Raw genomic sequence first — 12,357 nt, 5'->3', positions numbered from 1 at the left:
GGTTAGTATTATATTGGCATGTAAAGAAGATAACTATTAAAAAAAAAAAGGTGTCTCAAAAATTTGTGGGATGCTGTACTTGGTGTAATAGTATTTTGAATGTGATGAAGAAAATGTGAGGGGGGGTGAAGCATGGTATGTCATTTTTGAAATGCAAATACAATGTAGTTATTCTCGTTTTCAGCAGTAGGTGTCACCGCAGTCAAGCAGAGTGAATAATTTTAAAAAACCAGCAGTGTTCAGTTTTTGCTGGGAAAGCCTTAAAATTACCTGGTGAAGCACTATGCTTTAGCTAGTTGTTAATAGGGGACTTCTTAATTAGTCTGTAGTTGCATGCAAGATCTCAGTCTGTCTCATGTGAAACACGGACACAGAGAATTTAATTTTAATTAGTTTATTAATTTACTGACTTTGGAGATTTATATAAATATTTAATTATGTTTAAACTGTCCTTAGGTCAAACCCAAATTAGTGACATCTCGCTGCAGCCTGCTGGAGTAGTTATAGGTAAACCGCACCCTGTTACAGTTACAACCTCTCTTCCTCAAGTGCCACCAAAACCACCGATTGAGATAAAAAAACCAAACATAGCTGTAATAGAGATGAGATCAGAGAAGAAGGATCCACCTCAACTGTCTGTGCAGGTACATGCTAAGAGTGATGATTATTTGTTTCTTTATTTTAATAAATGCTAACTAACGGCAGTCTCATCCATCAGTAACTTACTTTGATCAGTAGGTGGTTTTCAGTAAGCATTAGAAACACATGGAACAGAGGGACCAAGACGTTGTCGTGCCATGCTAATATTTTTATTCATATTTTAACAATTATTATTTGACCAAAATAGAAAACTTTGTCTTCTGTGAGTCACCTATGCAGGGTGTTTGTAAACTAGTTCTATAGCATGAATTCTTTTTTTATTATTATTTTTAAATGAGATTTTTGAGCCAGAACAAATTTGGAATAAAAGAAGTGTTACGGTAAATGTCAGTTTTCTTGGATGACTGCTTTGGCCTTTAAGATTTCTGTTTCAAGCATGATGGTCAGCCCAAGGATTTCACTCCTGATTAATCAACCATTGCAGTCCTTACTTAGTGGTTTAGTTTTTATAATTTTTTACATGAGACTGTTGTCAAGGAAGTTAATGTTTCTTACGTGTTCATTTTTTTGGATTCAAATTGTTGAGAGTATACACTCCTACCACACTTTTCAGGTACAAATGATTCATGGAATTCAAAGTTAAATACAGGTAAAGTAGTGTGTGGTTTGTTCCCTTGCTATATTGCAGTATTCCGTCCACCAACATTTTGCTGTTATTTCACCCTGTTCTTGAAATGTTTAAGGTGATTTCCCTGTGCTCCCCTTCTGAAGAATTAAGGAAGCATTTAAATGTTTGTTCTTAATAAAAACACAACATGTTTTGATGCTGTAACAGACATGCCTTTATTACAGACTACACTGTAATACAGTTATCCCTTTATTTTACTATACCATATGTATGACAACATGAAACCAATAACCAGCCTACACAGTGACTTGTAGGCCAACGTAGTGTAAATGAATTGCCAGTCAAACACACATCTGCTATGTAGATATTTGTAGGTATATTCACCTTTTGTCGCATGCAAGGCAAAGGAATCAGGGAATTAGAGAACAGGAGAAACCAGGTACTGCAAGAAAACAGGTGAGTGTTTGTGGGATTAGCTTTTGTACTTTACAGTATTTTGTTTTTCAGAACCAAGCTGTTGTCAGATATAGGTATGAGAAAAGGAGGTCACTGGAGTTAGTGGCTCAGTAGCAGGTGGAAGAGAGACTCTAAAAAGTTCAATGACAGTAGCCAAACTAATACATAGATTTTCAGATTGGTGCTTTTTTTCCATCCTAGGTGTTACCAAATATAGATATTGACAGTATTTCAAGTGACAGCGTGACTGTAAACCATGTTCTTCCAGAGTCTGAACCTGCACTTCTTCCTGTTGATGCTGTAATACAGGTATTGATTGATCTAAGTGTCTGGGAATTCAATGTTCTTAAAACATGCTAAATTATTACAAAGTAATTTCATTGTCTTGTTTTAGTCAGAGAAATTAGACGGTTCCAGGAAAAATTGAGAAATTATTCTGAAGAATCTATAATGTGAGGTATTTATTTAAGAGAATGAAAAATTGCAGCAAGGCGCTGTTCTTGCAAGATTAAATAATCACCATAGCAAAACTCTTAAGAAAAAACATAATTCCTCTGTTTTGTTAAGAGTTATAATCCCTTATTGGCCCATTTCTGTCTTATTTATACTGGCTTCAGTGTTCTGGCATGAAGACTGAGGGTGTTCTTCATCCCTCCATCTGCTCCTTGGCTGTACTTGAGTGGTTAGTGGCATGTGTGCATAGGGTGTTCAGTGGTAACCTGGTGTGTGTGGAGCTGGCTGGTTTACTCTGCTTGCTTTCCATATAACTTTTTCAGAAGTGTTTTTAATCTCATCTAAGCAGTAATAAAGCTTTTTGTGCAACGGAAAGGTTAACTGTTGCACACTGAATGATAAGGTTACAAACTAGGGCACACATTTACAGGATGGCGTATTGTTTCTCCCAGTGGACTTCTGTCTTCTGCATTGCAGACAGTGGACAGTGTGAAGGCACGGTGATGCTCTGATGATTTGTGTATAGTTACTCTACCTTCTGTTTTCCCTGAGTGTTAGCTGCTATTCTGACTTAGGTCCATCAAGGTCTTGTGTGAAGATATTCACCGAATAAGACAGAAACTGGACTAAAATAGTGATTATTATTTTAAATTTATAATATTAAATAACACTGTAGAAATGGCACATAAGTAAATTGCTTAAGATGGGTTGTGTGCAATGGTTTAAAATTTTTTGTCTTATTTTTTTTTATAGTAAGAGTTACAGGTATTGCCCTAGAACTTTTGATGTTGAGATACTCCATGACATTTGGCAACAGCAAGTTTTAGTTGTCATCAGCATATAAGAAAAAGTTCTAACAATCATAGAATCATGGAATGGTTTGGGTTGAAAGGGACCTTAAAAACCATCTAGTTCCAACCCCCTGCCACGGGCAGGGGCACCTTCCACCAGCCCAGGTTGCTCCCAGCCCCATCCAGCCTGGCCCTGAGCACTCCCAGGGATGGGGCATCCACAGCTGCTCCAGGCAGCCTGTGCCAGCGCCTCGCCACCCCTGCTGGGTGGGCCCAGGTTGGTTTTGGTCTGATAAACACGTGCATCCCCAGAGGTCGGCGCTCATCGGCATGTATTAACTCATGTATTAATCTCTTTTTACGCTATGCAAAGAAATTCCTCCTAAATTTTAAGGTGTGTAAAGCATTTTTTCTGGGTTCAGGCTATTGACAGTGAGTGGTGATTTAATTGCATTCTTGTTATGAAGTTTTTCTGCTAATACATTTTTTTCTCCCCTATACGAAATTCCTATCAATTCCAACCTGTCTTTATAAGACTCCAGAAGATATACATAGTGAGGAGGAAGACAGAAAGCTTCCAGGAGTTGATTTCATTGATGTTACTGATGTCATGCAGGTAATTATATTGCAAAGGTGTCCTTTCAAATATTTTTGTATTTGTTTTATATTATTCTGTCATAATGAAAACACGATGAAGAAAATAAGTTTGCTTTACTAGCAACTTTTAAAATACACGTTGCGAACAATACTGAAGTGTTTACAATGCTATAAACAGTATTAGAAATTATTGTATGTTGGTAAGTAAAGGACCTTTGAAGAATTACATTCAAAAACTAAAATTACCTTTTATTTGGATGTGTTAGAATCCACTAGAAATAAAAGTAGTCCTCTAAAATCAGTGGGGGTTATAGTACTTACATTTCACAATTTCAGACTCTAAATGTAATGCATGTAAAAGATGCTCTTACAGATTTTAAGTAAGGTGACCTATATTTTAAAACATGAAAGTATTTTCTGAGGGTTTCCTTTTAGAAAACTTCCATGTAGAGCAATTTGCATATGCTTTTGAGGTCCTAAAATGATTTAGCATACTAACTCAGTCAAACATTATGTAACTTCAAAAAAAACCAAGACAAGCAGTGTATGTGAGTATCTGTGTACTACTCATCTCATGGATCTCATTAAAAGATTCCAAATTTTTGTTTTGCTGGATGCCTCATTAGTGCTGTGCATGTTTAACAACATTGGTTTTTTCTGGATTATGATAACATGGGTTTCCTTGAGATACTATTTTATGGTTTAATTCTCTTAGGTAGCAGTTCCTTTTTTTTAGTTAGCTGACCTCTTGTAATTCACAGTGGAGGCAGAGAAACTCTCAGGCTTGGTGAACCAGCCTCTATTTCACTTCTCCAGGTTAAGAGCAGAAGCAGAAACTCAATGGTAGCAGGTAAAGGCTGCCTCTGCAGGAAGTGTGGTCCTGCCACCCAGCTGTTGTGGAGTATCTCGCCTCTGTGGGAGATGGCAGCTTCCACCTCCTGCTGCATTTAGGACTCAGTAAATACCAGGAGCTTGGAATTGCTGTTGCTAGCTATATTTCTCTTGAAGTACTTTTTCCTCAAGTTTCTTCCCAGTGAGCTACACTTGCTGTGTGCATATCAAAATCTATCAAAAAATGTATTCCTTTTACCTGTTCTGTGTGCTTTTCATCCCAGGATTAGAGTGTACATCAAATACTAACTATAGCTTACAGGCTAGTATGGTAGATTTATTTTTAAATTGAATTATCATTTAACATTGTCAGTTAGTTACAAGTCTTAAAGTCTTAAAAAAAAATCTTAAAAAAAAAAGTCTTAAAAAAAAATTTGACATTTACCTGGCAAAAGTGGGGAAATGCTTTGTTCATTTTTACTTCCAAAATTACCTAAGTTGTTGGAGCGGAGGGGTTAAATCTATTTGGACAACTTTCTTCTGCTTGCACAAAAAGGGCTTTATTTTATAAAAATAAATAGGAAAGCTATTTAAGAAACTAGTTTATGAGCTAACCAAAAAAAAATTCTGCAACGTTAAATTTTTATATGTGAATAATAGTTATTAATCTTTTCTTTTTCCTTTTTTGTCCTGGATTGCTTTTATCTTTTATTTTTGGCAATGGGATATATTTTAACCACAATACCAAAAAACGTTCCAAGTGAAACATATGTTTGGCCTATGACCACACAGACAGTGTTCTTAAAAATGTGCAAGGCAAACACAATGTGGAAGCATAAAATCAACCTCTGGAGTGGCAGGGATATTTAAGACATTAAAAGAAAGCAAAATTATTGTTATAAAAGAAGCTTCAGATTCATCAAAAATGTGCATAAAATGGTATACAGGAAAATAGCTTACTGTTGTCTTTTCCCCACACTCCTTTTATTATGAAAACTTAATTCTGTTAAATACTTATCCTCTTCAGTTTTATGTGAAATACCCCCCCTTTTTTTTTTTCTTCTGTTTTTTTTTTTCTTCCCTGGTAGATATTGCAAAAAGGCCTCAGGACCCTGTCCCAGGCATTTCCTTTTCCTAGGATTTGTTTCACCTTTTCTGCTGGAAAATACTTATTTAAGAGATACTTAGGAGTTGAAAGGTTAGCACTGGTAATGCAATAATCGCAAGGCTGCTGCAGCTGCCTGCTCCCAGGCAGAGCGTATGTTGCCAAAGCGTACACACCAGCACGCGTATGCCAATACACATATACACGTGTATACATGAGTGGCTGCACAGATCAGCACTCAAACAACACTCAACATGCTGATCCTGTTCCCCTCTCCGGCCGTTCAGGGTGGAGGTTTGGGATACACATGTGCTTGCGTGTGTTCATATATACGTGTGTGTATACGTGTATGTACACAGACCTAAACAGAGGCAGTGTGGATCCCTCTAGTATCCAGGCATTAGCCAGTCGCTGGCCCTGGGTCCTTGCCCTCCCCAGCTCTGGCACCTGGATCTGCAGCGCCTTGAAACCCCTTTTTGCTGGGGAAATGGCATTTAATGAGGAGACAGGGCAGACTGCGCTGGCAAGGCCAGGCAAGTGTGCTGACCAGTCACCTGTTTACATGCAGCCAGCCACTTTTGTCCCCTTATCCCTCTATTTTCCCACACCTGTACCTCTCCAAAATACCTTGGTCTTTCCCTTTCCACACCTCTGGTTCCCTCCCATAAATGGCACAGAAAAAGTGTTGTACCATCCCAAAACACTCTTCTGTGCATCCCACAAGTCATCATGCGATCACCTCGTCCAAATGCACCTGCCCAACTTTAAAAAAAGGTGCTATGGAGAGTTTTCCATGGGCTCATCCTGTTGGTTTTCACTCCTGGACATGGGAGCTTAGCCCTCACCTGTGATAGCCCTGGGAGTAGCCATGTTGGAGTGCTCAGTTGTCCTATTAGAATCACAGAATTGTTTGGGTTGGAAGGGACCTTAAAGATCATCCAGTTCCAGCCCAACTGCCATGGGCAGGGACACCTTCCACTAGCCCAGGTCACTCAAAACCCCATCCAACCTGGTTATTCTCCCACCTGTTGTCATTCCTCTGTGCTTCGTTGTGTGGGTGGAGACAAACCTTTTCTCACATAATCTAACTAATTTGTTTTAACAGTTTTGAGGACTAATGCAACATGCCCCAACTTGTAAAACTCAAACCCTGCCATGGGAAGAGGTGATGTGCCTTGTTCTCTTATTGCAACCATGCTGTCTAGTGTTTAAAGGCCCAGAGCTCCGTCTTCCAAAATAGTTGAATTGGGTGCCTTTATTTCACAATAAGGAAATCCACATGTATAAAGCACAAATAACTGTTACAGCTTTGACTTACACTTTTATTTTTGATCAATGGTCACACCTACAATCAGGTAGGTTTAGGCTTTCTGCACAGAAGAGGTTTTGTAAGGCCAGCCCTTGCATGGACCCTGCCTTATTCCAGAGTGAGAAATTAGCTTAGCTATCATGAGCCCAGAACAAACTCTCAGGTTTGTTGAGTCTACTCTCCAAGTCTTATGAGCAGACACATCCTGCAGTTTCTTTAGCAAACTTACTAGGATTTAAGATAGAGGCAGTTTTTGCTTTTTCTGAACATGCCCTAATTGCAAGGTGGGCACTTGCTTCTCAGAATTTTTGCTTCCATTTTGAATACGACTGCAAAACATATAACCTGCAGGATCAAAGTAAATGTATTTTCCTTAACCCTGCTTCCCATAGATGCCCTTGGGGACAGTGGTTTTTTTACAGGTGTAATTCTTCAGACAAAAGATCACAGGTGGCACCTGCAATGCAGCCCTGAACCTTGCTTGTGGAAATTTCTTTAGAAATCTTTCGAGAAGAAACCCATGGATAAGTTTTGGATGGCTTTAATAAAAGACTATGCATATGCATGTTTGGTAATGGAACAAAATTCATCTATACCACCTATTAATTTAAATTTTTTTTAATTATCTGAATGTAATTTGGGAAATAGAATTTGGGCTTGATACTTCATGATAAAGTACAGTGATTGATATTCCAATCATACCTGAAAGACTTTCTAATTTATATAGTATTTTGATTGGGAGTCATGATAGGTATTTTCAATGGTCTCGAGGGAGGCAAAATGCAGAATTGAGTGCAGGTTACTCAGGATTGGTCTACAAGGTGATATGTATCAAAGTTCAACCTGTATAATTAAATACTGACTAATATTTTTTCATTTCAGCAGCGATATCACCTCAAAATGAATATAATTTTATTTTGGACTTGTGCACTATTGATGTAAAATTTTGTTACACGTAGTTTAGAAATGCAGGAGAACGGCAAAAGTTTGTCAGAAGTTACTAAGTATGTGTAAGATCTATTGTATGTACTTGATTTATTTAATCCAGATGTTTGTATTTTGCATACTTTCAGAAGTATTAAATAGGCAACATAAAAGAAAATTTATGGAGTAATGCAGTCAGCAGAAAATGCATAATGAAACACTGGTCAAAGACATCTTTACATTTGCTGTCAGAATGAATTATGGTTGTGCATATATATATCCCAACAGAATGAGCTGCTTATCAGCTTGCAGGGCATTCAGTGCTGTTCTGAGTTTAACTTTACGGTCTTATTTCTGTGCCTAGAATGGTTTAGAGATCTTTGTTTGTCACCCAAATTTACATACTCTGGTTTTGCCACTTTTTAAGTTGCCAAATGTACAGCATTTCTTTGAAGAATTATTATTACTTAAAGATTCGCAAAGATCCAACTCCCCAGTAGCTCTTTGTTGTAATACCCATCATGGCCCTATCTGACTTCTCAGTTTTAAAGTATATTAAGGTAGGAGAGAAGTATTAATACTAATACTGGGTTGGGGAAGGAGACAGGAAAATGTTGCTATCTTTTTTTTTCTTCCATTTTTTTTTCTGTTTTCAGTGATTTGTTGTTTTATTGATAGAAAATATATAGCGCTTTTGTTTTATGGGTTGAAATTAAATTTATGTAAGGAAAAAGTCTTCCTTTTTTCCTTTTCCCCTTTCACTCTGTTGGAGATTAATTTTAGTAAATACAGATTTACAATGAGCCCTTTTATGCAACATCACATACTTCTCACTTGTAATTTAGGGCTCAGCTCTTCATCTCTATCAGGCATGGTAGATTCTACTCTTAGAGAATCATATTACTATTAGAGACATTTGTTTTTAATATTGTGAGTGAAGGATGCAGGCTCTTAACCATCATGAGACATTTCTAAAGCGTTATGTTACGATATGATGGGTTAGTGACTGCTTTTTGGGATTTAACGCTGTGTATGTGCTCGGGTGGGAAAAGGAGGGTAGTGTGTTTGGGAACAGTCAAACGTTATAACACACATGGAGTAACTTCTGTAACTTTTTAGAAGTAGGACATTAAGGTTAAATTCAAAGTGTCTGTGAGGATCTTGTGAATTGATTACCCAGAAATAAGTTTCAACTTTCAGCAGCTGAAGTTAATGAAAGTGCAAACATACGTGTAACGTATGTGTAAATTATTAATATCTAGTCTTCAGGCAGCTTTATTCGAGTTTTGACTAACTACATGCTCGTTAACTTTTGGGAATGTATCTTTTCAGACAGGAGACTTTAAAGTAAAAGTTCAGTTTCTAAAAGAAACCCCAAAACCAAACAAAACTAAAAAACCGAACAGGTAACTATAGAAAGTTTCCTAAACCTTTTTGTTTAAAGGAGGAGCATTTCTGGAGTATGTATTAAAGAAACTTGACTTATGTCGTAAGTAAATTTTTCAAGTATTAGCATTACCATTGGCTCCCTGCCCTGTGCAGCACAGGCAGGAAATATGAGCCAAATCATGTTTTACTTAGCAGTTCCTATAGCTTTATACCTCTATATATTTATGATTTGTTAAGCTTAGAATTGTATCAATTAACTACAACATACTGAGAAGGCAGAGTGTGGTTTGTGTGCTGTGACACATCTACAAATGTTTCTTAAAGAAAAAAATCTGATGGTTACCTCAATGACATTGCCTTCCAGAAACACACCATAACTTAATTTACTACTTACTTATTAGGAGCAGGAAGAGGAGGATGAAATTCCAGAATTTTTTGAGCCTCTTCTGGAGCTTAATGGACAGTTTAAAGTTTCCTCGCCAAAATACAATGGTCCTTTGTTTCCTCCAGTGGCTCCTGCTCCTCAGCAGTCTTCTGATGTTTTGGATGAACTCATTCAAAGGAGAGAAACTATAGAAAACAGATTGATAAATTGGTGAGTTGCAACATAATGAAGTGGTGAGAGAGTATATACGGAAGGAGGAATGACTCCATAAGAATACCTTCCCTTCTTTTTCCTTTGAGCTGCCTTACATTTTATGTCAAGAATGCTCTTTTGTATACTTTTAAATGTCTTGGTGTTTGCTGATAGTTAAATGGGGTTTATTCCGCTAGGGTGGAACAAGAAATAATGGCAGAAGTTATCAGTGGGATGTACCCAGGTCAGAAAGAAACAGTGCCCAGTGCTAGCACCTCAGAGAGTGAAGGCAGTGAGACTGTAACTTCTGACATTGGTAAGTAGGAATTATAGTTCTCAGCAGATGGATTAGCTCAATTTTTAGGTAATTTTAACAAGCTGTGTAGGTAGCTGTTGCCTGAGCCTAAGAGTGGAAAATGCTGAACCAATGAAACTATAAAATGCAAAAATCGCATACTTAAATCTATGTTGAGGCAGAGTGTTATGTGGCCATGAAATAAATTATCTAAAGGGAGAAAACACATAAAACACACCACTGTACAAATCAACTTCTGTTATTGGCCACCTAAATCAGCTTTGGCATTTTGCTAAGCCTGTAGTGTTTGTTTGCCTTTATTTTCTTAATAGATACGTAAAAAATTACCTCTCTTATAAATGTGTGATAAAGGAAGACAAATGCATTTCTCCTGTGATGTCACCATCCTTCATTGCTGCCTTATTTTATGATCCTGAACTGCTTCTCTACTATTGTTTCTTTATCTAGAAAATAATTATAAAAACACTTTTTGCAAAGGAATGTTTAAAAGTTTCTGGAGAGTAAAATGAGTGGCCGCAATACAGTGCATGCATTTGAAGAAGTGAGACCTGGATGTGTGCTTTGTTTCTTCATTTTCAGTTGAAGTTGCAGGTGGTAGAGGATTTCAACTCTTTATCAATGCTGGCGTGCCTGTGGACTCAGAAATGATAAGTCATTTTGTAAATGAAGCTCTCGGTGAAATAATTGCGGCCGTGCTGGGTAACAAGCAGACTCAGAAGGCAGCTCCTGCTACAAACGTTCTTCCAAGTACAATGATTATGATGGTAAGAACTTCCTTTATTTCAGCTTTCCTACTGAAGTTCTAAGGGATAATATCTTTGAAGCATGGTGGTTCAACTATGTGCAAAACAAAAGGTGATGGAAAAAACCCCGATGAACCGAATGTGCATAATTTGCATTTTTTGATTATTCCTTATTATACCCCAGCAAGCAACAAGTTTAAACCTATTTGACTTTAAAAAAAAAATAAAAAATTAATTCCTTTGTACTGCATGCAACATGCTATATTTATTTATTTACTTTAAGACTGAGCATGGAACTGATTTCTAAAGGGAAAGGCTTGTTACGTAATTCCGTGTTGTGAAAAGACAGGGTTTTTTTCAACCAAAAATAGCTATGCTACTTTCTTGTGAAGAAATAAAATTAGTTTCTTCAGATAAGAAGAAATAGAAGCTGAGAGCAGCATTATTTTTGGTCTTATGAGCTTGCAACCAGTCTTTAATATCTCTAAAAATTAGTATTAATTCTTTCTAAGTTTTTAGTTCAGTAGTCTTCAGTAAATGCATAAATGATTAGTAGAGCTTCCTGTAATGCATGATAATTTTCTCTGTTCCCTTTGATAATCAAATGACAGCTGCTCTTGTTTCAATAACGACATGGCTGTGCTACAATCTGGTGTTGTATAATGTCTTTGGGATGAATGTGGAAATTGCTGCACTTTTAGAAATCTAACTACTCAAAGCTTTGTTGAAAGTGAGATCAGTTATTCTATTCTGCTACAGCGCATATAGACAGAAATAGCACTTAGTTTGCCTTCTGTAAGTGAGCAACAGATTATTGGCTAGAAGTAGTCATTTCACTTTGGTAGGCTTAAATGCAGCATCCTGCATCTAAAGAGCTCTTCCCCACTCCAGTACAGATTAAAGAGGGTATGATGTCAAAGAGGAGACTTTGTACGTTGTTCTTCTGATAATTAGAAACCTCTTCTAATAAGCATTATACATTTACTAACGGCCCTCTTAAGCCTTGTTGTTTCAGCTTAAACTGAAATGTCTTTAGGCTGAAATAATTGTTTTCTCCTTACTATATATATCGATTTGCAAACTTCAGGAGATTAGTTTTGACCTTTTTGGCCTTTGTTTGATTAGGCTAAATAAAGCAATCATCTGTATGTGTACTTTTTTTTTAATTCTTGCTGATGGGCAGCACTTTTATGTTTTCCAGTTTAGACTGATCTTGACCATGGGTAACGCTAATATGCTAACAGACATTTATTTTTAGTAATATAGTATGCAAGACGGGGTTTCTGCAGTGCCTTGCACTACAGTAGCGATACTCTCCTGCCTTTATTGGAATTTCAGGTAGCTAATTATGTTTTTTTTAGTGTCTTTCCACATTGGTGGATAATTGTTATCCTGCGGATAACTTGTACATTCGTAAGGTTTTTTTCTTCTCCTTTTTTCATTTCTGCTCAGCTTATAGCAGAAGTTTTTCAATATGTAGTTTGTGTTCTTGATCTGCCCCTTCTTGCTGTGAGGTTTCCTGTCTAGAGCTTCAGCTGCCCGGTTACCAGGTTTTTTGGTGTTCACCATGTCACACAGGTGTGTGTGAACTTCCAAATGTGTTAGTATGTTGCACTTCCCATAAGAGGTTTTTATAAA

General features: G+C 37.2%; 1 protein-coding gene across 10 annotated transcripts in view; it reads left to right on the top strand.

Moving 5' to 3' along the window:
* KIAA0586 (KIAA0586 ortholog) overlaps window positions 1-12,357 on the top strand; it is a 72,911-nt gene that overhangs the window by 20,750 nt on the left and 39,804 nt on the right. For all 10 annotated transcript variants that reach the window (XM_040600101.1, XM_040600106.1, XM_040600105.1 and 7 more), the window contains 6 exons: window positions 457-644; window positions 1,886-1,993; window positions 3,464-3,544; window positions 9,485-9,678; window positions 9,858-9,976; window positions 10,556-10,740. In XM_040600101.1, the coding sequence (XP_040456035.1) occupies window positions 457-644; window positions 1,886-1,993; window positions 3,464-3,544; window positions 9,485-9,678; window positions 9,858-9,976; window positions 10,556-10,740 (875 nt within the window). The remainder of the gene's footprint in view (window positions 1-456; window positions 645-1,885; window positions 1,994-3,463; window positions 3,545-9,484; window positions 9,679-9,857; window positions 9,977-10,555; window positions 10,741-12,357) is intronic.

The sequence above is a fragment of the Falco naumanni genome, chromosome 7, assembly GCF_017639655.2.
Source record: "Falco naumanni isolate bFalNau1 chromosome 7, bFalNau1.pat, whole genome shotgun sequence".
Lineage (NCBI taxonomy): Eukaryota > Metazoa > Chordata > Aves > Falconiformes > Falconidae > Falco > Falco naumanni.
This window is presented reverse-complemented; position numbering and strand designations above follow the sequence as displayed.